Source organism: Hemitrygon akajei, chromosome 4, assembly GCF_048418815.1.
Source record: "Hemitrygon akajei chromosome 4, sHemAka1.3, whole genome shotgun sequence".
NCBI classification, from domain to species: Eukaryota; Metazoa; Chordata; class Chondrichthyes; order Myliobatiformes; family Dasyatidae; genus Hemitrygon; species Hemitrygon akajei.
The window spans coordinates 161,703,838-161,730,474 of NC_133127.1; the positions used below are offsets into that span (position 1 = coordinate 161,703,838).

The 26,637-nt window shown below is 41.4% G+C and overlaps 1 protein-coding gene across 2 annotated transcripts in view; it reads left to right on the plus strand.

Moving 5' to 3' along the window:
* pan3 (poly(A) specific ribonuclease subunit PAN3) overlaps nt 1-26,637 on the plus strand; it is a 123,070-nt gene that overhangs the window by 38,230 nt on the left and 58,203 nt on the right. For both annotated transcript variants that reach the window (XM_073043817.1, XM_073043816.1), the window contains exons 4-5: nt 14,245-14,312; nt 24,344-24,494. In XM_073043817.1, the coding sequence (XP_072899918.1) occupies nt 14,245-14,312; nt 24,344-24,494 (219 nt within the window). The remainder of the gene's footprint in view (nt 1-14,244; nt 14,313-24,343; nt 24,495-26,637) is intronic.

Consider the following 26,637-nt stretch of genomic DNA (forward strand, 5'->3'; position numbering starts at 1 on the left):
TGTTATTTTGTTTGGCTGTATTCATGGGTATTCATTATGGTTGAATAACAAATAAATTTGAACTAGATTGCAAGCTACGTGACCATTTAGGAAGACAGAGGGGCAGCTTGCTTTAGGATGGTGATTGCCAACCCATCGATTGCGATCGACTGGTTGATCTTCGAGACTTTCCCAGTAGATCCCAAAAAAAGTGAAAAATAAATACACAAATACTGTTAAGAGATTGTTTCCGGGTTGCAGAGTTTTAGTTCCATTCTTTCTGCCCAGTGCGCATGCGTGTAGCTCCCCCGCACTACACAGTGTACTTCATTGATCCCCAACCACCGGGCCGCGAGGAAACGATGTGAGTCAGCTGCATCTTTCCTCATTCCCTGTCACGCCCACTGTTGAACTTGAACCCACTCGAGGTCATCAATTGCCTAAACGCAGTGATACCCTCGCGCCAGGGCTCACTGGTTGGCTTCGCACGGCCGGCAGGAAGCACCGCTGCTGTCGGCCTGGGGTGTGGACAGATGGGCGCCGTCTCTGAGAACCTGTTTACCACACTGAATGTTCATGGGGAACCCGGTGCTAAAATATTTGCAGACAACCTAATTCAGGCTCAGCGTTTTGTAAGTAGCAGAGTAGCTACCTTGCTGAAACAAACTTTTGTCAGCCGATAGATCCTACAAGGGAGGCAAGCGCGTGTCTTGTTGCACTCCTCGCTCGCTTGGTCGCTCTCTCTGGACTGTGACCGCCGCGGTCCCAGTACGGGGACCTCCGGCCCTGACCTTGTCCTCTCACCCCACCCACGACCAGCCGCACCTGGCCAAGGTGGCTGTTGGCGGGTGGCTGGAGCTTGGGCCGGGAGGCTGTCTAATGAGGCAATGAAGCCCTCAAAACTGCTTCGGTACCCTGAGTCCAAGCACCCTGTACTTAAAGACAAACCCGTTGAGTTTTTACATCGGAAAAAACGTGAGCAAGTGGGACAGAAGCTAAGTGCTGAGAGCCGCGAAAACTAAATTGTGCAATAGACTGGACACAAGGAACCTGCTTCGAGTATTGCTGTATTCTGGTTGTGTTTAACACCCTCTCCCCCCCCCCCCCCCCCAGTTGGCCTTGGCAAGAATATTGTCAATATTAAACCGGTCCGCAGTGCAAAAAAAGGGTGGTGACCTCTGGTGTTCATATATTATTTCTACTTCCGGGTTGCGGGGTTTTACCTTGGGTCTTTTCTCCCCCGGTGCGCATGCGTGTAATAATCGATCTGGGGTCGATCTTGTCTTTCGCTAAGGCCGAGGTAGGGGATCTTGGGCTTAAAAAGGTTGGTGACCACTACTTTAGGATCAGCCATCTCGATTCAGTCTTACTAATCATTGGTAATTTTTATCAAAGAATTTTGGATTGTCTGAAGTTTATGGTAAGACTATTTGTTACACTGGCACAAGATGAGGCTTAAAATACTTTACCATTTTAGTAACACTTAAAGGGTAAAGGATTGAAATCCCACATTTGTAGAAGTTGATTTTCAGTACCACAAATGAATCTCCACTGGAATGCATGGTTCTCACTTTTTTCTATTTTTTTGATGCTTGCATATGGCAGATAGGTAAAACAACTTCATATCTTTCTGTATTTGAATGGTGGGTTTGGTAAAATGCAGATTTTGGAGAGTAATTACTTTATTTAACTGTACTTCTACGGTTACTGAAATTTTCCATGTTTCAGTATGTTTGTCCTGCTATAAAATGAATCCTATTACCGTAGATTCCGGATTTTAAGCCGCTACTTTTTTCCCACATTTTGAACAGCTTTGAACTCTGCGGCCTTTAATACAGAGCGGCTAATACATGGTTTTTTTTCATGCCGCCTCGTAAACATTTTGCCTCGTAACAGTAGACCAATAAAGTTGATGAGTAGTTCACAGAGGTCCAATGAAATTGTACGATAAATCAAGCGCACTTTCACAATTAAATTATTGTAAATCAGTCATTTGTACTCACCCTCATCAACATGGAAAACACTCGAAGAAAAGCATTGTGCTGCCTTTATGGCAGTTATTTAGTTTATAATATTTTCGCTTAGTAATTCATTTTCTAGTTAAAGTTAGAAGAGTTTTAACTATATTTGTTTTCTGTACTACATCGCGGGATGCTATGACGTCACACCCGGTTTCGCCGCGTCTTGTGGGATACCGGTTTGCGATAAACGGGAAGGAGGGGGCATTAGACCCGAGCGAAACGCTACTTTTAAATGCCGTTTGCGATAAACGGGACGGCGGGGGTCGAGCGGCGGAGCGAAAACGCTGCTTTTAAGTTAAAGGCGATCAATAACTTTTCCTGGTAGGCTGCAGTATATATATTTTTTACCAGTCGTTAGGAGATATTGGAATGTTGTTCAGTAAAGAAGTATACGCAACGTATATTTAAAAGTAGCCGCGTTACGGGCACGGTTCGAAAAAAAGCATTTGCAATATGTATTTGTTTTTGTTACCATATGGATTTAATTAAAAGTTAAAAAATCCTCACGTGTAATATCTTTCTGTGTAAATATCTCATATTACAAAGTGGGACACCTGCGGCCGAAAATCCGGTGCGGCCTTTACAAGTAAAAAATTGATTTTATTTCTAAAATTAGAGCCAGCGGCTTTTAATCAGGTGCGCTCTGTAGTCCGGAATCTACGGTATGTTAAAGTCTTTATTAAAGTGGTCTGTTGCTGCCATGTGTAGAATTACTAAGCTTGGGAAAGGCAATGAACATTAACCATCAGTTTGGTCAGAGAAATTTCATGACGTATCACTGTCAGCATAATAAACATAATATTCTGAGTGTTTTTGTGCATACTGATGCTGACTCAAAAGTCATGTCTCCCCTTGTCCATAAGGAAGCAATGAATTGAATTGTATTCAGTGCAAAGTTCTTTAGTATTGATCACATGAAAGTATCAATTGGCTAAATGGAGATGGTCTTAGAGCAATAGAGCACAGGTAGAAGTCCTTCAGTCCAACAATTCCATGCCAACCATTGTGCCCGCCCAGCTAGTTCCAATTTTCTCCATTTGGTCCGTATCCCTCTAAGCCCTGCCCCTCCATGTTCAGACTCAAGTGCTGCTTGAAGATACGGTTGTACCTACCTCAACTACTACTACTGGCAGCTCTTGTGACCTTGCACCTCACTGTCTACCTGCAGAGCACTTTTTCTGTAGAAACATAGAAAATAGGTGCAGGAGTAGGCCATTCAGCCCTTCAAGCCTACACCGCCATTCAGTATGATCATGGCTGATCATCCAACTCAGAACCCTATACCTGCTTTCTCTCCATACCCCCTAATCCCTTTAGCCACAAGGGCCATATCTAACTTCCTCTTAAATATAGTCAATGAACCGGCCTCAACTGTTTCCTGTGGCAGAGAATTCCACAGATTCACCACTCTCTGTGTGAAGAAGTTTTTCCTCATCTCGGTCCTAAAAGGCTTTCCCTTTATCCTTAAACTGTGACCCCTCATTCTGGACTTCCCGAACATCGGAAACAATCTTCCTGCATCTAGCCTGTCCAATCCCTTTAGAATTTTATTCGTTTCAATAAGATCCCCCCCTCAATCTTCTAAATTCCAGCGAGTATAAGCCTAGTCGATCCAGTCTTTCTTCATATGAAAGTTCTGCCATCCCAGGAATCAATCTGGTGAACCTTCTTTGTACTCCCTCTATGGCAAGAATGTCTTTCCTCAGATTAGGGGACTAAAACTGCACACAATACTCTAGGTGCGGTCTCACCAAGGCCTTGTACAACTGCAGTAGAACCTCCCTGCTCCTGTACTCGAATCTTTTTGCTATGAATGCCAGCATACCATTTGCCTTTTTCACTGCCTGCTGTACCTGCATGCCCACCTTCAATGACTGGTGTACAATAACACCCAGGTCTTGTTGTACCTCCCCTTTTCTTAATCGACCACCATTCAGATAAAAATCTGTTTTCCTGTTTTTGCAACCAAAGTGGATAACCTCACATTTATCCACATTAAATTGCATCTGCCATGAATTTGCCCACTCACCTAACCTATCCAAGTCACCCTGCATCCTCTTAGCATCCTCCTCACAGCTAACACCGCTGCTCAGCTTCGTGTCATCCACAAACTTGGAGATGCTGCATTTAATTCCCTCGTCTAAATCATTAATATATATTGTAAACAACTGGGCCTTGCGGTACCCCACTAGTCACTGCCTGCCATTCTGAAAAGGTCCCGTTTATTCCCACTCTTTGCTTCCTGTCTGCCAACCAATTCTCTATCCACATCAATACCATACCCTCAATACTGTGTGCTTTAAGTTTGCACACTAATCTCCTGTGTGGGACCTTGTCAAAAGCCTTTTGAAAATCCAAATATACCACATCCACTGGCTCTCCCTTATCCACCCTACTAGTTACATCTTCAAAAAATTCTGATTCGTCAGACATGATTTTCCTTTCCCAAATCCATGCTGACTTTGTTCGATGATTTCACCGCTTTCCAAATGTGCTGTTATCACATCTTTGATAACTGACTCTAGCATTTTCCCCACCACTGATGTCAGGCTAACCTGCCTATAATTCCCCAGTTTTTCTCTTTTTTTAAAAAGTGGGGTTACATTAGCCACCCTCCAATCCTCAGGAACTAATCCAGAATCTAAGGAGTTTTGAAAAATTATCACTAATGCATCCACTATTTCTTGGGCTACTTTCTTAAGCACTCTGGGATGCAGACCATCTGGTCCTGGGGATTTATCTGCCTGTAATCCCTTCAATTTACCTAACACCACTTCCCTACTAACATGTATTTCCTTCAGTTCCTCCATCTCACTTGACCCTCGGTCCCCTACTATTTCCGGAAGATTATTTATGTCCTCCTTAATGAAGACAGAACCAAAGTAGTTATTCATTTGGTCTGCCATGTCCTTGTTCCCCATGATCAATTCACCTGTTTCTGACTGTAAGGGACCTACATTTGTCTTAACCAATCTTTTTCTTTTCACATATCTATAAAAGCTTTTACAGTCAGTTTTTATGTTCCCTGCCAGCTTTCTCTCATAATCTTTTTTCCCTTTCCTAATTAAGCCCTTTGTCCTCCTCTGCTGGACTCTGAATTTCTCCCAGTCCTCAGGTGTGCCACTTTTTTTGGCTAATTTGTATGTTTCTTCTTTGGACTTGATATTATCCCTAATTTCCCTTGTCAGCCATGGGTGCACTACCTTACCTGGTTTATTCTTTTGCCAAACTGGGATGAACAATTGTTGTAGTTCATTCATGTGATCTTTAAATGCTTGCCATTGCATATCCACCGTCAACCCTTGAAGTATCATTTGCCAGTCTATCTTAGCTAATTCACATCTCATACCTTCAAAGTTACCCTTCTTTAAGTTCAGAACTTTGTTCTTCATCTTAATGAAGAATTCCACCATATTATGGTCACTCTTACTCAAGGAGCCTCGCACGACGATTGCTAACTAACCCTTCCTCATTGCTCAATACCCAATCTAGAATGGCCTGCTCTCTAGTTGGTTCCTCAACATGTTGGTTCAGAAAACCATCCCGCATGCATTCCAAGAAATCCTCTTCCTCAGCAGCCTTACCAATTTGGTTCACCCAATCTATATGTAGATTGAAGTCACCCATTATAACTACTGTTCCTTTATTGCACGCATTTCTAATTTCCTGTTTAATGCCGTCCCCAACTTCACTACTACTGTTAGGAGGCCTGTACACAACTCCCACCAGTGTTTTCTGCCCCTTAGTGTTATGCAGCTCTACCCATATCGATTCCACATCCTGCAGGCTAATGTCCTTCCTTTCTATTGCGTTAATCTCCTCTCTAACCAGCAATGCTACCCCACCTCCTTTTCTTTCCTGTCTATTCCTCCTGGATGTTGAGCTCCCATCCTTGGTTACCCTGGAGCCATGTCTCTGTGATCCCAACTATATCATATTCATTAATAACTATCTGCACATTCAATTCATCCACCTTGTTACGAATGCTCCTTGCATTGACACACGAAGCCTTCAGGCTTGTTTTTATAACACTCTTAGCCCTTATACAATTATGTTGAAAAGTGGCCCTTTTTGATTTTTGCCCTGGATTTGCCTGCCTGCCACTTTTACTTTTCACCTTACTACTTTTTGCTTCTACCCTCATTTTACACCCCTCTGTCTCTCTGCATTTTTCCCATCCCCCTGCCACAGTAGTTTAAATCCTCCTGAACAGCAGTAGCAAACGCTCCCCCTAGGACATTGGTTCCAATCCAGCCTTGTATTGTAACACTTTATTCTGCACTCTGTTACTGTTTTATCTTGCACTACCTCAGTGTACGGTTGTAATGAATTGATCTGTATGGACAGTATGTAGGACTTTTTTTTCCACTGTGATGATGATAAACCAATTTCCCACCAACCTCTGCATGGGAAAAAAAGTTGCCCTGGCCCCTTTAAGATCTTGTCCCTCCTCCTTTGAGCTTCCCTACCATGTGGAGAAGATTGTCACCTTATCTGTTCCTTTTATAATTTTAAAAGTTCCTATAGGTTATGCCTTATTCTCCTGCTTTCCAAGAAATAAGACCTAGCCTGCCAACCTCTCCTTAAATTCATGCTGTCTAATTTTGGCAACAGTCTTGTAAATCTTTCTGCACCGTTTCCAGTTTAGCCATATCTATCTTATTTCGGCGTAACCAATCTGTCCGTGGTACTCGCAGGTATGGCTTCACCAATTACTTGTATAACTGCAACATAATGTCCCAACTCCTATACTCATTGCCCTGACTGATGAAGGCCAGCATGTTAAATGTTGTCTTCATCACCCCGTGCCATCATTTTCAACGAAAATTACACTCGTACTAAGTCCCTCTGTTCCATTGTACTCCCTAGAGCCCTACCACATTTCCATAAGGCTTTTGTCAAGATGTTGCAACATGAGATGGCTAAGCAAGATGGTATTTTGTTATTTCATGGTATTTCAACTTAAGTTAATGATTTGGATATAAGAATTGATGGCTGTGGCCAAGTTTGCACCCAGAGATGAGTGGAGGGGCAGGAAGTCATCAGAAGGACTTGGACAGATTAGGAGAACAGGTAAGGAAATGGCAGATGGCATTCTGTGTAAGGAGGTATATTCAGAATCGGGTTTCATAGCACTGGCATGTCGTAAAATTTGTTAACATAGCGGCAGCAATACGATCCATTACAGGATAATAAATAACACACACTTACTGTAATTGAGTTAGTTGTGTGTGTGTATATGTGTATATATATTAAATATAGAGTAAAACAAATATATATTTTTTTAAAAAGGTGAGATGGTGTTGATAGCTTCGGTGTCCATTGAGGAATCTGATGGCAGAGGGGAAGAACCTGTTCCTGAATCACTGAGAGTGTGCCTTCAGGCTTCTGTACCTCTTTCCTGACAGTAGAAATGAGAAGAGGGCGATGGGGTCCTTAATAATGGATGCCAGCTTTCTGAGGCACCGCTCCTTTGGGTATTATGGAGGCTAGTACTCCAGATGGAAATTTACTACTATCATAGTTGCTTTGGGTCCTGTGCATAGCAGACAGTGAAGCAGTCTGTCCAAATGCTGTGTAGAAGTTTTCGAGTGTTTTAGGTGACAAACCAAGTCTCACTCCGCATGAAATGTAGCCCTAGATCACCCAGACAATACAAACACCTATGTTAAGATGCTGTTTGTTAACTATAGATCATGTGTTTAACACCATCATTCTCACAGTCCTGATCGATAGGCAACAGAACCTGGGCCTCTGTACCTCTCTGCACAATTGGATCCTCGACTTCCTAACTAGAAAGCCACAATTTGTGCAGATTGGTAATAATATTTCCTTGTTGACGATCAACACATGTGCACCCAGGAATGTGTGTTTAGCCCACTGCTCTGCTCTCTCTATACCCATGTCTGCGTGGCTAGGTAGAGGTCAAATGTTATTTCTAAACTTGTTGACAATACAACCATTGTTGGTAGAATCTCAGAGATTCGAGAGGGCATACAGGAGCAAGGTACACCAGCTAGTTGCAGCAACAAACACCAGTTCAGAAAGGGTAAGATGAGGGAACATCTTAAGAGGAAGAGGATAAGACATGAGAGAATAGGACCAATCAAGTGTGACAGTGGAAAAGTGTGTATGGAGCCAGAGGAGATGGCAGAGGTACTTAATGAATACTTTGCTTCAGTATTCACTACAGAAAAGGATCTTGGCGATTGTAGGGATGACTTGCAGCAGACTGAAAAGCTTGAGCATGTAGATATTAAGGATGAGGATGCGCTGGAGGTTTTGGAAAGCACCAAGTTGGATAAGTCACTGGGACCGGACAGGATGTACCCAGGCTACTATAAGAAGTGAGGGAGAAGATTGCTGAGCCTCTGGCAATGATCTTTGCATCATCAATGAGGACTGGAGCGGTTCTGGAGTATTGGAGGGTTGCGGATGTTGTTCCCTTATTCAAGAAAGAGAGTTATAGGAAATTGTAGACCAGTGAGTCTTACCTCAGTTGGTGGAGAAGATCCTGAGACCATGGACAGCTTCAAAGCAATTGTACTGCGATTGTGACACCAGTCTCCCCTTCCCCCACCACCACTCTGCAATCCTCTCTCCCTCAGATCCCATCATCAGCTCCTGGGCCCTCAGAGGTTCCATCTTCCTCTCACCCCAACCCTCCCCTCTCCACCAGCCTCCTTCCTACCTCTGATCCCATCTCTCATCCATGCCAGGTCTTTACTGTTCCCTCCGACCTTCAACTCTCTGAGGCAGAGCGCTCTATCCTCAGTAAGGGCCTCACCTTTGTCTCCCTTCACCCTCACCTCAGCGAGTTCCGCGTATGCCATGCCGCTGAATTCTTCTTCCGCCGTCTCCAAGCTTACTTCTTTGGCAAAGACTCTTATACCCCCACCGATGACCCCTTCTCCCGTCTTCAACCCTCCTCCTCTTCATGGACACCCTGCTCTGGTCTTCTGCCTGTTCTGGATCTCTTTATTACTAATTGCCGACGGGACATCAACCGTCTCGACTTCACCACACCATGTTCAAATTCCAACCTCACTCCTTTCGAACGCTCTGCTCTCCTCTCCCTCTGCACCAATCCCAACCTCACTATAAAACCCGCTGATAAGGGGGCGCTGTTGTAGTCTGGCGTACTGACCCCTACCTGGTCGAGGCACAGCGACAACTCTCTGATATCTCCTCTTATTTACCACTTGATCACTAAGGAGCACCAGGCCACTGTCTCCTATACCATCACCAACCTTATCAGTTGTGGGGATCTCCCATCCACTGCCACCAACCTCATAGTTCCCACACCCCACTCTTCCCGTTTCTACCTCCTACCCAAGATCCACAAACCTGCCTGTCCAGGTGGACCCACTGTCTCAGCTTACTCCTGCCCCACTGAACTCATTTCTGCATACCTTGACACTGTTTTGTCCCCCATTGTTCAATCCCTTCCCACCTATGTTCGTGACACTTCTCACGCTTTGAATTTTTTCAATAATTTTAAGTTCCCTGGCCCCCACCGCCTTATTTTCACCATGGACATCCAGTCCCTATATACCTCCATCCCCCACCAGGACGGTCTCAAAGCTCTCCACTTCTTTTTGGATCCCAGACCTAACCAATTCCCCTCTACCACCACTCTCCTCCGTCTAGCGGAATTAGTTCTTACTCTCAATAATTTCTCCTTTGGCTCCTCCCACTTCCTCCAAACCAAAGGTGTAGCCATGGGCACCCAAATGGGTCCCAGCTATGCCTGCCTTTTTGTTGGCTTTGTGGAACAGTCCATGTTCCAAGTCTATACAGGTATCCGTCCCCCTCTTTTCCTTCGCTACATCGACGACTGCATTGGTGCTGCCTCCTGCACGCAAGCTGAGCTTGTTGAATTCATTAATTTTTGCCTCCAACTTTCACCCTGCCCTCAAATTTACCTGGTCCATTTCCGACTCCTCCCTCCCCTTTCTTGATCTTTCTGTCTCCATCTCAGGAGATGGCTTATCTACTGATATCTACTATAAGCCTACAGACTCTTACAGCTACCTGGACTATTCCTCTTCCCACCCTGTCTCTTTCAAAAATGCTATCCCCTTCTCGCAATTCCTCTGTCTCCACCACATCTGCTCTCAGGATGAGGCTTTTCATTCCAGGACAAAGGAGATGTCTTCCTTTTTTAAACAAAGGGGCTTACCTTCTTCTCAAACGCATCTCTCCCATTTCCCGCACATCCGCCCATCACCCCACTCGGGATAGGGTTCCCCTTGTCCTCACCTACAACCCCACCAGCCTCCGGGTCCAACGTATAATTCTCCATAACTTCTGCCACCTCCAACAGGATCCCACTACCAAGCACATCTTCCCCCCACCCCCTTCTGCTTTCTGCAGGGATCTCTCCCTACGCAACTCACTTGTCCATTCGTTCCCCCCCATCCCTTCCCATCGATCTCCCTCCTGGCACTTATCCTTGTAAGCAGAACAAGTGCTACACCTGCCCTTACACTTCCTCCATCACCACCATTCAGGGCCCCAGACAGTCCTTCCAGGTGAGACGATACTTCACCTGTGAGTTGGCTGGTGTGGTATACTGTGCCCGGTGCTCCCGGTGTGGCCTTTTATATATTGGTGAGATCCGACGCAGACTAGGAGACTGTTTCGCTGAACACCTACGCTCTGTCCGCCAGAGAAAGCAGGGTCTCCCAGTGGCCACACATTTTAATTCCATGTCCCATTCCCATTCTGATATGTCTATCCATGGCCTCCTCACTGTCAAGATGAAGCCACACTCAGGTTGGAGGAACAACAGCTTGTATACCAGCTGGGTAGCCTCCAACCTGATGGCATGAACATTGATTTCTCTAACTTCCGTTAATGCCCCTCCTCCCCTTCTTACCCCATCCCTGATATATTTAGTTTTTCCCCCCTCTTTTCCCTCTCTCTCTGCCCATCACTGCCCGTTCTCCATCTCCCTCTGGTGCTCCCCTCCCCCTTTCTTTCTCCCTAGGCCTCCCATCCCATGATCCTTTCCCTTCTCCAGCTCTGTATCCCTTTTGCTAATCACCTTTCCAGCTCTTAGCTTCACCCCCTCCCCCTCTGGTCTTCATTCATTTTGCATTTACCCCTCCCCTCCTACTTTAAAATCTCTTACTATCTTTCTTTTCAGTTAGTCCTGACGAAGGGTCTCGGCCCGAAACATCGACAGTGTTTCTCCCTATAGATGCTGCCTGGCCTGCTGCATTCCATCAACATTTTGTGTGTGAGACCAGATTTATGAACATTTGAAAAGACATAATATGATTAGGAATAGTCAGCATGGCTTTGTCAAAGGCCTTGTAAGTCTGATTGAATATTTTGAGGATGTGATGAAGGTAGAACCGTATATGTAGTGTATATAGATTTTTGCAAGGTATTTGATAAAGGTACCCCATGCAAGACTTATTGAGAAAGTAAGGAGGCATGGGATCCAAGGGGACTTTGCTTTGTGGATCCAGAACTGGCTTGCCCATAGAAGGCAAAGAATAGTTGTAGACAGGTCATATTCTGCATGGAGACCAGTGGTGTGCCTCAGGGATCTGTCCTGGGATCCCTACTCTTTGTGATTTTTATAAATGACCTGGATGATGAAGTAGAGGAATGCATTTGTAAATTTGCTGATGACAGAAAGGTTGGGGATGTTGTGTATAATGTGGAGGGCTGTCAAGAGGTTACAGCGGGACATTGATAGGATGCAAAACTGGGCTGAGAAGTGGCAGATGGAGTTCAACCCAGATAAGTGTGACGTGGTTCATTTTGGTAGGTCAAATATGATGGCAGAATATAGTATTAATGGTAAGACTCTTTGCAATGTGGAGGATCAGATGGATCTGGGGTCCAAGTCCATAGGACCCTCAATGCTGGTACACAGGTTGACTCTGTGGTTAAGAAGGCATATGGTGCATCGGCCTTTATCAATCGTGGGATTGAGTTTAAGAGCCGAGCGGTAATGTTGCAGCTATTTAGGACCCTGGTGAGGCTCCACTTGGAGTACTGTGCTCAATTCTGGTCGCCTCACTACAGGAAGGACGTGGAAGCCATAGAAAGGGTGCAGAGGAGATTTACAAGGATGTTGCCTGGATTGAGGAGCATGCCTTATGAGAATAGGTTGAGAGAACTTGGCATTTTCTCCTTGGAGCGACAAAGGATGAGAGGTGACCTGATAGAGGTGTACAAGATAATGAGAGGCATTGATCATGTGGATAGTCAGAGGCTTTTTCCCATGGCTGATATGGCTAGCACGAGAGGGCATATTTTTAAGGTAACACATACAAAATGTTGGTGGAATGCAGCAGGCCAGGCAGCATCTCAGGAGTCCTGACGAAGGGTCTCGGCCCGAAACGTTGACAGTGCTTCTCCCTATAGATGCTGCCTGGCCTGCTGCGTTCCACCAGCATTTTGTGTGTGTTGCTTGAATTTCCAGCATCTGCAGATTTCCTCGTGTTTGATATTTTTAAGGTGTTTCGAAGAAGGTACAGAGGATATGTCAGGGATAATTTTTTTATGCAGAGCGTAGTGAGTGCATGGGATGGGCTGCAGGCAACGGTGGTGGAGGCGGAAATGTTAAGGTCTTTTAAGAGAGTTTTGGATGGATACATGGAGCTTAGAACATTAGATAGCTATAGGTAAGCCTAGGTAAGTTCTAAGGTAAGGACATGTTCGGCACAGCTTTGTGGGCTGAAGGGCCTGTATTGTGCAGTAGGTTTTCTATGTTTCTATGAACCAATCCTCAGAGGGATGAGAAGTGAAGAGAGTGAGCAATTTCAAGTTCCAGGGTATCAGGATCTCTGAGGATTTAATCTGGTCCCGACATTTCGATGCACTATAAACGAGGCAAGACAGCAGCTATATTTCATTATGTATATGGTCATGTACCTTGTAGAAGGAATACAGGCATAAGCTTTTTTTTGGAAATGGGAAATGAATTGAAGCATCAGAGGTGCAAAGAGATTTGGGAGTCCTAGTGGAGTGCTCCAGTGCCCTAACAGCTAATTTGCAGTTTGAGTCAGTAGTAAGGAAGGCATATGTGATGTTAGCATGTACTTTGAGAGGTCTAGAATATAAATGCAAAGATGTAATGTTGGTACTTCATAAGTCATTGATTGACCACATTTGGACTGTTGTGAGCAGTTTTTGTGCCGGATATCTAAAACGGGATATGCTGGCATTGGAGTGGGTCCGAGGTTTACGAGAATTATCCTAGGAATGAAAGGGTTAACATGTGAAGTGTGTTTAATGGTTCTGGGTCATTCCTTGCTGGAGGTTAGAATGGGGAGGGGAATACTATCAAAAATTGAAAGGGCTAGGTGAAATAGAAATGAAGAGAATGTTTAGGCATCAAGGATGTCCTTTTAAAACAGATTAATGTATTTCACCAGAGGGTAGTGAATTTGTGGAATTCATTGCCATAGATGGCAAATTGCTAAGCCATTTAGTTTTTTTAAAGTGGGGGTGGTGTGATAGGTTGTTGATTTAATAAAGGCATTAAAGGTTATGGGGAGAAGACGGAAGAATGGGATTGAGAAGGAAAATAAATCAGTCATTAATGAATGGTACAATCTTTTTAAACTGTTTAGGAGCTCTAGGGAGTGTTCTTGATACTTTATATTGGTACTACTTCATTAAACCTATATTTCTGAGGACTTGGGAGAATACTATTTAGGATCTGGTGGATATAATAGAAAGTAAGAATATAGCAGGAGTAGGTCACCTGGCCCCTGAAGTCTGATCATGGCTGATCTGCCCCAGGTCTCATTTTTTCTTCTTGTGCTGATTGCCTTTGGATCTCAGTTTCTGATCTTTCAAAAATATCTTGCAGCTGTCCCTGTTATCTTCTATGTATGCTATTTAACTACGTTGTTTAGGTCACTGTTTTAGCCCATTCAAAAAAAATTCCTAAAATGGGTGTCCATTTTAGTATTTGCTATTTCATATTCACTTGCATGTCCCATATAATACATCACTATCATTTAGTTTTTGCATCATTGTAATTTTCCTGGTGATTGTTTATCTGTGCTATCTTCCCATTATTTGGCTGCCTATAGATTTCGGACCTCAATTCCTCCTTGGCTCTGTTTCCTAATTTAGCCATGTGATTTGTTACCTTTTCAGTGGAGCTAGGGAATATCATTAATTGCTGACCTTGTCAGTAATGCCCATATCCCCTGAATTAATAATTAAAAAATGTTAATTGATTTCTAATCTAAGCACTTTTTTCTTGCAGATCAACTAAGTTTACCTGCCTCATTGTTCAGTGATTTCTCTAGCCTCAACATCTCCCAAAGGAGAAAGGTAGGCGATTTGGCTATGATTTAAATAACTAAGTGACTTCATTTAAGTTCATTGCATAATTTCTCTTTCTTTTCCTTGCATTTCTGTGCTTCGTTTTTCAATCATTCCAACAGATAATTTCCTCTGAGCCTTTGTGGATGATAATGAAAGGTACGCAGTTCATGTAAGTGTCTTTGAGCCAAGAAGGTGAAAATGAAAACCCTGAATTTTGCAACTTTTTATAGTTTACAGTGTTGGTTTGTTTAGATAGGAGAAAACAAAAGAATTTGTACACCTTTAACAGGAAGGCAGCTTTTGAATGTAACAAAAATCATGTACGCCAAAGTGGAACATATTTTACTGAGCACTATTTTACTAAAACTTTTTTGCAGAACCATATATTCTTTTAGAGTTTTTAAATTTTGACCCAGTAATCACTAATATTTGTATTGTTGCAGTTACTTGTGCAAAATAAATCATTGATTATTCACTTGACTGTGTGTGTCAGCAATGTTGATTTCTTGAAGTTCCAGTGACTGTTAGTTACGTTTAATGTAGATAGTGTCTGTAGCATAGTGTTTTATTTTATTGGAACTAAGCTATCAACCATCATTATCTTGAAGCAGTAGGGATAACTTCACTCGCCTCATCACTGAACTGCTGTCACAACCTGTGGACTCACTTTCAAGGTCTCTTCATCTCATGTTTTCAATATTTATTGCTTATTTATTATTATTTACTTTTTTTCTTTGTATTTGCACAGGTTGTTGTCTTTTGGTTGTTTGTCCTTTTGGATGCGGTCTTCCTTTGTTTCTGTTTTTTTTCTTGGATTTTCTGAGAATGCCCGCAAGAAAATGCATCTTTGGGTTGTATATGGTAACATACCGTGCATGTACCTTGATGAGAAATTTCCTTTAATCTTTTTAACTTTGAACTGGCTGTAATAACAATGTAGATCAATAAAACCTAATTTTAGGATTCAGGTAGTTAATGGATTTGGTACACAGGGCTGTTTGATCTATTGATCAGAATGCTATTGCTTTTTATTCACTCCCACAATTGTCAATTAATTCATGATTTTCACAGTTATATAGAGTTTGGAAAGTGCAGTGCAGGAACACGTCTTTCAGCCTACCATGCCTGTGCCGACCATGATGCCAAATTAAATTAAATTATGTGCTTGCACACGATCCAGACCCGTCCATTCCGTGTATGTTCAAGATTGTTTAATGTCATTTCCAGTACCCAAGTGTAATGGAAAACAAAGTAATTGTTACTCCAAATTGGATGCAACACAAAAAAAATTACAATATGATGAAAATGATAATAAAAAAAAGATACATGGAAATGCACATGATAGCTTGTATGCAATGATTGTATGTCTATAAAGTGAAGTTAAGTACAGGAGTGTCAGTACATAAGGTGACTCTGACACTCTGAGGCAAAACTCAGTTTGGAGGAGCAACACCTCATATACTGTCTGGGTAGTCTCCAGCCCCTTGGTATGAACATCAGATTCTCCAACTTCTGGTAATTCCCTCCCTCTCCCTTCCCCCATCCCAGTTTCACTCTGCCTCCTCTTCCAGCTGCCTATCACCTCTCATGATTCTGCCTCCTTCTACTACCCATAGTGCTTTCCCCTTAGATTCCTTCTTCACCTCTCCTGCCTATCCCCTCCCTGCTTCCCCTACCCCACCCCTTGATCTTTCCTCTGATTGGTTTTTCACCTGGCACCTTCCACCTGCCCCCCCCCCCCCCACCTTCTTTATAGGGCCCCTGCTCCCTCCTTCTTCAGTCCTGACGAAGGGTCTCGGCCTTAAACGTTGACTGCTCCTTTCAATGGATGCTGCCTGACCTGCTGAGTTCATCCAGCTTGTTTGTACGTGTTGATTTGACCACAGCATCTGCAGTGAAAATTTTGCACCTATTTTATTCCATCTAATTTTTTATTAGTATTTCGGGTTATAGTTGTAGAAGAACACTTTTTATTGTTACATTAACTGGTATTGTGGTGTTGATGATTTCTTACCATTAGAATAAGAAAGGAATATTGTATTAGAAGTAAGAAATGCACTTGCCTTGCTTGCTGAACATTTGAGATTATCAGAAGTAATTTGGAAGCGATTCGGGGTAATTTCCTGGAGCAGTTTATCTTGGAACCAACTGAAGAACTGGTTATTAGAGCATTTTTTAATGTAATCATTTAGGGTTTATTAATAATGTCATAGTAAATGATAATCAAGAAACCACTTATTATGCTGTAAAAGTATTTCACATTGATTAGAGAGTACAGTGTTGTAAGTCTTAAATTTAAACTCAATTACATATATATGCAATACAATCACAAACAAGACTGAAACATTGACTGTACTCTTTTCCATAGATGCTGCCTGGCCTGCTGAGCTTCTCCAGCATTTTGTGTGTTTTGTTCATATATGCACTACAAGTTAGATATATGTGTTCAATTTAAGAATCAATTAAATGATTGCAAACACTGACAGAAAAGATGTCATAATTTTTTGAACATATAAATCAATTGAGAACTAAAATCTCCCTGGACAAAGTAAAGTTCAGAAAGTAAAGAGTCTTAAGTATTAGATTTAAAAAAAAATATTAGTGTGGCCAGGAAGAGTTGTTTGTAGGGGTGTACAATATTTGGTCAATGATTCAGCCTGGCACTGTTTTGGACTTGCATATATAAAATTAACATACATGGGACTAAAGGGGTTGATTCCTAATGAGTTTTTTTCCCTTTTTTGTAATCAGTGGGGGGTTTTTTTCAGTTAGTTGGGGCTTTTTTTCTTTTCCTTGTATATAATTTTTTTTCATTTTCATATACTATGATCAGCTTTTTTTCTCTTCGGCTTTATTAATTGTATATCTATCAATTTGTTGAAGTTTTGTATCATTTTCTAGCTGTAGAAGATTATGTACCAATAAAAAGATTCTAAAAATGAAAATGAAACCAGAATATTAGGAGTTTTAGAAACCAGCAAAAAATTGACTAAAATGAATGAGTGAAAATAAATATACTTGAGACATGTAGCATGTTAAATCTTCTGCAAGGTATCAATTAATATTGGTCCCTTGTCAGTGACTAGCAAAGTGGAGCTTCAAGAATTTTTTAGTGAAGTAAAGATACTTAAAGTAAAATTACTAGTGGTCGACAAATCTCCTGATTTGATGACCTGCATAATAGCATTTTAAAATGAGATTCTCCTCCTTGGTATACTTTAATGGTAGTGGATGACTTGCATCTGTTCTAATTCTGAGGTGATGAATCCCGATTGACAACAATGGGGAGATTGTTACTACAATTATATTTGTCGTCTTTCTTGATGCTTACTTGGTTCCCTGGGCAAGAGCTGTGACTTCATGTCTAAGATACATCTTTCAGTTTTAGAGCTTCAATTGTGATACAGTCTACTCCAAAGATCGTAATATATTTTTTATTTGTTATGTGTTCTTCTCTGCTTTCATTTGATCTAGGATGTTTTCAAGACTAAACCAGAGAGTGCTATGGAATGGAGTCAAGGACTCCTGGGAATAGGGATTTTGAGTTCTGTGCCTCTTCCTGCAGGTGTTGACTGCTTTTCCGGCTTTGGTAAACTTTCCTATATCCTTGGCTTTCAGGAGTGTAGTCCCTCAGATATTAAGGTCATGCATGGTCTTGATGCTTCAATGTTGCTTTCTTTGTGGCCCTGTTGCCATCATTGTATGGTTCCAGGTTAATGGAAATAGTCTGGTATATTTAGTCATCAATAGCCATCATAGCATGAATGATAGTCATCATGGTATGAACAATAAGTCCAATTTTGCAGTGTCTTGCTTAGAAGCAAAAGCTGTTTAACGAGTGCCAATATTGAAAGTGTTGCTGTGAGGTCTTATATAAAGTAGATTATTACTATGACAAAATCCCATTAGTATTTCAACAGGAGGGTTTCTCCTTCTTTTCTGCCAACCAAACATTTCAACCCTGTATAGAAATCACCAAGGATAATCGAATTGTCTTTGGGGCAGGGCAGTGTTTATTTAAACCAGGATGAGAAACTGTTGGCATCCCATTTGGAGCAGTTGGAGAATATACACTGATGATTGTAGCATGTTGGTTCATATTAGAGTGAGTCAAGGAATCAGGAGCCTTTTGTTTGTCCCATAAGGTGAATTGCTGATGTGACTGGTTGGCTCACTGCAGATGGAAAATCTATCAATGGCTTTATTAATCCATTTTCAAAATGCCCAAGACTTTGAAATAAGCTCAATAGGTAGGAGATAAGCAAATGTAACACTTGTTCACAGGTTTCAAAATAAAACACAGGGAATAAGGGCAGAGTTAGCCATTCAGTCTCTCAAATCTGCTCCATCATTCATTCTGGTTGAAGCCGAGTTGTACTGGGCCTACACTCCTCCGCTCTGCAAGTCCCTCATTTCCCCAATCTTTTAAAATGCTGCTTTGTTCCTCTAAATAATTCTCATATGGAAGAATTGACTTCCTGCTCAAATTTTTCAACTCCTTCACCTCCAGATGAAGGGTCTTGACATGAAATGTTGATTATCCAGTTTCCTTCTTAGATGCTGTGTTCCTCCAGATTCTGACATCAGCAGTCTCTTGTGACTCCCATATATCCCTGTTGGATTAAATTTTTAAAAAACTGCTTTTTTAAAAACAAAAGGTCAACTGCATGCTGGGCTTTATTTTCCTGGAATTTTAGTAATCTGGATTCCTATTTTGTATCTAAAAGTATATGGAAAATACTTCAACATACTGTTCTTGCATTCTGCAGGATAGTCTGTACACAGGAGCTTTGTTGTTTGTTTCAAATATGTAGCAATTAAACAAGTAGCTATTCCAGTTGTGAAGGATGAAGTTTTACATTATTAATTTGAGCATTTGGAAGGTATAGATTTTTGTGATCTGCAAAGGATGTAGTTTTGTGCTTTGCAGTCCATTAGCAAGGGCAATTCAAATGTCCATGATTGCAAATTAGAATTCTTGAACTTATTCTATTGTTCTTCACCTCTGGTACTTGTTTTTTGTTCTACCTCATTAAGTATACTTGGAAGTGAAGTTAAACCGGACTTGATCATTGCTTAACCAATACCAATCTGAGGTGACACACTTGATCTGGCGCTTTTAATCTCTGCTTAGATAAGTGGCCACTTTCTGTAGTGAAGCCTGCCATGGAGAAATACTGAAAAAGTGAATGTCAAATAGGAACTTTTTTTTGTATTGCATTCACTTTTCTAGTTGCTTGCAGGCAGCACTATCATATCCAATAATACCAAGCCTTAATTTTTTATGAAGAGCTGAACTGACCCAAACATGGAATCTCCTTGATACTCAATTGTGAGTTTGTGATCAAGAGGCTATTGAAGTATTCTTGGGTGGTCAGGCAGTACAAATAAATACTAACTGAATGTGTTATTTTTCCTCTGAGCACATTGCACTGTAACTGAGGAATAGCTACAGATAATATGACAATTTTGTATGAATTTTCTAGGGTCAGTTGGAAATGCTGTTTAACACATGCTTCAGAGCCATGTTTTACCATCAATGGAAAAGGAGCAAATTTGAAACTTGTATATTTATTCACACTTGTGTACAGTTTATGTAGTTGAGTATTTTCAGAATTTAGCTTGTATTTTTATTTTTTCCCGGAATTCAAATTTCATATTGATCCTCTCTTTTTAGTTTGCATTAAATTAGCCAAATATGAAGCTTCTGAATGAATTTAGCAATTACGGGTAACCCTAACCCTAATGATTTCTCACTGTTATTCAATGAATAAAAATGCTGGGTTTGTGCAAATAACTACTGGTATCTTTCATTAAGAAAAGAAATTGCTGTAGAACTCTAAATTTAAGGAACCCCTTTTGAACTATCAGTGAACGGTTGGGTGCCATTATTAAAGAATGTAATAAATTGTTTTATTATTAGCTTTGTTTTTACAAATTAGTCTTTGATTCACAACCTATGGTCTAGAATAGATAAAGCTATTCTGTGGTTATATTTTACACTCAAGTAGAAACTATTTCTTTCCTTCCTGTCTCTTGAAATGACATACAAAGTTAATAATTGCATCATATATTGCTCCTCAGTTTTGACTTTTAACAAGCATGTATCATAGGAATTGAAATCATCTAATATTTGTACTACTAGAAGTCGTATGAAGGGTCCCAGTCCATTACATGGACCTCATTTTCCCTTTACACATGCTGTCTTGCTATTTTGTCTTGTCTTCCTCTAGCTTAGTGGTCACCAACCTTTTTAAGCCCAAGATCCCCTACCTTGGCCTTAGTGCAAGGCAAGATCGACCCCAGATCAATTAGTTACATGCATGCGCACCAGAGCAGAAAAGACCGGAAGTAAAACCCCACAACCCGGAAGTAGAAATAATGTATGAACATCAGGGGTACCCACCCTTTTATGCACTACGGACTGGTTTAATATTGAGAATATTCTTGCGGACCGGCCGACAGGGAGGTGGGGTGTTAAATACAACGGGAATACAGTGATACTCGAAGCAGGTTCCTTATGTCCAGTCTATTCCGCAATTTAGTTTTCGCGCCTCTCAGCACTTAGCTTCTGTCCCGTGCTGCTCACGTTTTTTCCGCTCACAAAACTCAACGTGTTTCCGTCTTTCAGTGCAGGGTGCTTGGACTCAGGGTACCGAAGCAGTTTTGAGGGCTTCATTGCCTCCGACAGCCTCCCAGCCCGAACACCAGCCTCCCGCCCGCCCGCCACCAGACGCCTTGGCCAGGTGTGGTTGGTCGTGGGTTGGGTGAGAGGACAAAGTCAGGGCCAGAGGTCCCCATGCCGGGGCCGCGGCGGTCACAGTCCGGAGTGAGTGAGCGACCGAGCAAGGAATGCAACAGGGCGCACGCCCACCCCGCTTGTAGGATCTATTGGCCAATAAAAGTTTGTTTCAGTAGATCGCAGCAAGGTAGCTGCTCTGCTACTTACGAAGCCCTGAGCCCGAATTAGGTCGTCTGCGAATATTTTAGCACCAGGTTCCCCACGAACATTCGGTAAGTTAAACAGGTTTAGAGGCAGCACTCCAGGCCAGTAACAACGGCACTTCCCGCCGGCCGTGTGAGGCCAACCAGTGATCCCTGGCACGAGGGTGTCACTGCGGTTAGGCGACTGATGACCTCGCGTTGGTTCAAGTTCAACAGTGGGCGTGACAGGGAATGAGGAAAGGTGCAGCTGATTCGTATTGTTTCCTCCCGGCCTGGTGGTTAGGGACCACTGAATTACACTGTGTAGTGCAGGGGAGCTACACGCATGCGCACTGGGCAGAAAGAACAGAACTAAAACCCTGCAACCCGGAAACAAACTCTCAACAGTATTTGTGTATTTATTTTTCATTTTTTTCAGGACCTACTGGGAAAGTCTCAAAGATCGACTAGTTGATTGTGATTGACGGGTTGGCAACCACTACTCTAGCTGCTTGTTTTTTGTTTGTGTAGTTACTTATTTTCAAAATCTGCCAGCCTTATTTAGTGGACACACAATTGCTTCCTTCACAAAATTTATTAACACAAGTTAAGTGCTTGCAAATTTTGCGTCAGTGTCATTGCACCTGATTGCTGATGTCCTAAATATACCATTACCATTCAGTTTGGGCACTTAGTAATGAAATTGATAATAGCGAGTTTTAAAGAAAATTTTTACATTGATGTACAGGTGTCTTCCCCCCCTCCCCCCCACACAAAGGTAGAGCGTTTCTTTGAAACTTTTTTAAAGCTGAAATGGCGTAAAACGAAGAACCATTAATTTATATGGGAAACATTTTCGTAAAAGCGAAAATCCTCTTTGTAATGAGTGAAGTGGCATAAAGCGAACATTCGTAAAGCAGGGGACACCTGTAATTGATAATATTGACCTTTTAAAATTATATTTTGATTGTGAAGGAATGTTATATTAAGAAATTAAACTGTGCTCATGTTGGATCTGGATCGACTAGGCTTATACTCACTGGAATTTAGAAGATTGAGGGGGGATCTTATTGAAACGAATAAAATTCTGAAGGGATTGGACAGGCTAGATGCAGGAAGATTGTTTCTGATGTTGGGGAAGTCCAGAATGAGGGGTCACTGTTTAAGGATAAAGGGGAAGCCTTTTAGGACCGAGATGAGGAAAAACTTCTTCTCACAGAGAGTGGTGAATCTGTGGAATTCCCTGCCACGGGAAGCAGTTGGGGCTGGTTCATTGGCTATATTTAAGAGGAAGTTAGATATGGCCCTTGTGGCTAAAGGGATCAGGGGGTATGGAGGGAAAGCAGGTATAGGGTTTTGAGTTGGATGATTAGCCATGGTCATACTGAATGGTGGTGCAGGCTCGAAGGGCCGAATGGCCTACTCCTGCACCTATTTTCTATGTTTCTATCTATTCCCTTGCTTGTATGTTAAACGAATAAACAAAATTCAACTATCCCATGTAGGTTTTAGAGATAATTTCATAATATATTATTCCTGGGCTACTAAGGAAACAATTTAAGTTCTATCTCTTCAACAGTCATGTTTCCTTAATCTTGTTTTTGTTTAGTAATTATAGTATTTATATATAGAGAAAGATTTTCAAGGCTACACAAATATAGAAGAAAGATCAGTCTAATGTTCCCTTTGTTTTAGTTGCACAGGTTTAGCATTATATTATAAATTTCAGGTAATGCAAAATAAAGAATAAATATGAAACCTAAATACTAGATGCTAACTAATCACTAAGGCAGTCAGATAGACTTGTACTTTTTATTTGTACATTTTTGACAATTTTATACATGTAAACAGAAAGCTTAAGTTTGTTATGAGGTGAAACAGTACTTTCATTATTTGTTTTGTTTCTCTTTTCTCACAGTCTTCAACTACCGTAGATTCCGGATTTTAAGCCGCTACTTTTTTCCCACATTTTGAACAGCTTTGAACTTTGCGGCCTTTAATCCGGAGCGGCTAATACATGATTTTTTTCATGCCGCCTCGTAAACATTTTGCCTCATAACAGTAGACCAATAAAATTGATGAGTAGTTCACAGAGGTCCAATGAAATTGTACGATAAATCAAGCGCACTTTCACAATTAAATTATTGTAAATCAGTCATTTGTACTCACCCTCATCAACATGGAAAACACTCGAAGCATTGTGCTGCCTTATGGCAGTTACTTAGTTTATAATATTTTCGCTTAGTAATTCATTTTCTAGTTAAAGTTAGAAGAGTTTTAACTATATTTGTTTTCTGTACTACATCGCGGGATGCTATGACGTCACACCCGGTTTCGCGGTGTCTTGTGGGAAAATGCCGGTTTGCGATGAAACGGGACGGAGGGAGGGAGCGCATTACGCGAGCGGCTTTGGATCTGAGCGAACGCTGCTTTTAAGTTAAAGGTGATCAATAACTTTTCCTGGTAGGCTGCAGTATATATATTTTTTACCAGTCGTTAGGAGATATTGGAATGTTGTTCAGTAATGAAGTATACTGAACGTATATTTAAAAGTAGCCGCGTTACGGGCACGGTTCGAAAAAAAGCATTTGCAATATGTATTTGTTTTTGTTACCATATGGATTTAATTAAAAGTTAAAAAATCCTCACGTGTAATATCTTTCTGTGTAAATATCTCATATTACAACGTGGGACACCTGCGGCTGAAAATCCGGTGCGGCCTAAAATCCGGTGCGGCCTTTACAATTAAAAAATTGATTTTATTTCTAAAATTAGAGCCAGCGGCTTTTAATCAGGTGCGCTCTGTAGTCCGGAATCTACGGTAGTTTGCATTTTTTGTTTTTCATCTGAGCACCTAATCAAACAGAAGTCAATTGTGTAGATGCTTAAACTCTGCAATAATCCAATTAAAGATGTTTGTTACTTTGTGCACAGTACTGAAACCTTGTTGGTTTGAGTTTATGTGAAAAGGCTTATTTTTATTTTCTAGAATTGCTCTTACTTGCTGTAAACATTTTGCAATGCTTTAAAATTTGAATGTTAGGTTAAGTGCTTGGTGGTGGACTTTAAAGGTCTGATGTGAATAATCGCATAAAATGTTGTTTTATTGCCAGGCACCAAATCCAGCTGCAAGTGAGTTCATCCCAAAAGGAGGATCAACCCCAAGGCTGAGTTCTGTGTCCCAGTCCAATATGTCTGCCTTTTCACCAGCCTTATTCTCTCATCCATCATTGGGCAGTCCATCAGCAGCTGTCTTAGCTCCAGGTAAGCTACTAGTGGGTATCTTAACAGCTTTTCTGTACTTTATAAATTAATTTTCAAAATAAAAGACTACACACTTCCATAAGTGTGAAAGGTGAAAAAAATTACTGTGTAATGTTGCCTAGTGCATTAATAGCTGCATGCTATTTTTGCTGATGATGCAACATTGATTGGCCTTATCTCAAATAATAAGACGGCATACAGAGAAGAAGTCATCACCCTGACACAGTGGTGTCAAGAAAACAACCTGTCCTTCAATGTCACAAAAACAAAGGAGCTAGTTGTGGACTACAGGAGGAATGGAGACAGGCTAACCCCTATTGACATCAATGGATCTGGGGTTGAGAGGGTGAACAGCTTTAAGTTCCTTGGCATACACATCATAGAGGATCTCACATGGTCTGTACATACCAGCTGTATGGTGAAAAAAGCACAACAGCGCCTCTTTCACCTCAGATGGTTGAAGAAGCTTGGCATGAGTCCCAAATCCTCAGGACGTTCAACTGGGGCACAATTGAGAGCATCCTGACTGGCTGCATCACTACCTAGTATGGGAACTGTACTTCCCTCAATTGCAGGACTCTGTCGAGAGTGGTGTGAACAGGCAAGCACATCTGTAGATGTGAACTTCCCGCTATTCAGGATGTTTACAAAGACAGGTGTGTAAAAAGGGCCCGAAGGATCGTTGGAGACGCAAGTCAACCCAACCACAAACTGTTCTAGGAAGTGGTACCGCAGCATAAAAGCCAGGACCAACAGGCTCCGGAGCAGCTTCTTCCACTAGGCCATCAGACTGATTAATTTACACTGATGCAATTGTATTTCTATGCTATATTGACTGTCCTGTTGTACATGCTATTTTGTTTTACAAATTATTATAAATTGCACATTTAGACAGATGTAACGTAAAGATTTTTTACTCCTTGTTTATGTGAAGGAAGTAAGAAATGAAGCCTTTTCAATTCAGTTAGAAAAAACCTAGTTGGATAGGTTAATTTATTAATTAAAAAAAAAGTTCAGTTCATTCAAACTTGCAGTTACATTTGGCTGTGATAAGCATTTGGGACCTGATGCTGTACTAAAGTATGTTTTTCCTCATTTGAAGTATAGTAATTTGGCTAGAATAGAGTATTCAAAAAAAGACTGCAGTTTCTGGAGATCTGAAATTTTAAAAACAGAAATACTTAGCAGGTCAGGCAGCATCTATGCAAAGATAAGCTATTGATGTTTCAGGTTGAAGACCCCCTCCATCAGGCCATAATCTAATACTGTCTAACTAGATTGTTTCTACCTTTCCCTGTTTTTAATTATGCTGATTTCAATTTTATTATCTGATTTTGTTCACAAAACTGCTTATACAAATGAACATTATGTAAGCAAGTCAGAATTTTAGTCTCATCTATTCTGTTAGTGTGAGTAATTTAGTGGTGGGGTGAGAAGTGCTTAGTCTCATCCTTGGGTACTCTTGTTGTTTTAAATATGCATTGTTGAATGTATAAAGACAAAACATCTTTACTTGTGAAGCAGCCTGTTGAAAAAGGCACCAACTTTGATCCCCAACTTTGATGGGCTGAGAGTCCAATATGTAAGTGCTAGAGAAAAGGTAGAAAATTTTGAAACCATAATCAACCTGCAGGGTCAAATAGTTATCCATATTAGCTTTCTCCTATTATGTGCACTAGAGAAATAGAAAGCCTTTGATATTTCTTTTGCAATTTCTTGTCACTTTTCTCCTTTCTTCTCCTAAAGGAGTTAACTTGTAGGGATGTGGTTTTTCCAGCACCTCACCCAGGTGGCCCAGGTTCATATATATATGAACTTTGTATATTGACAGACTGTCTGATCATGGGAGGATCAATAATAAGCTGAAGCTGAGGCCTCTTTGTATCATCACTTTTGCAATGCTGGCTGCAATCCACTTTCACTGCATAGACTACTGATTCAATCTGGGACGATCTTGGATTGACTGGTTTAGGTATACACTGGAAAATCTTCTTGAACCATGGGAGTTAGACAAAGAAAATAATTGAGATAAGGACTATGGCCCAGAATGGCCTACTTTTATCCAGTGGAATATGAAAGTTTCATTGTAAATCAGATTGGTTCAACAGCTTCCTTTTCTATTATCTTTAGTGTAGAAAAATGT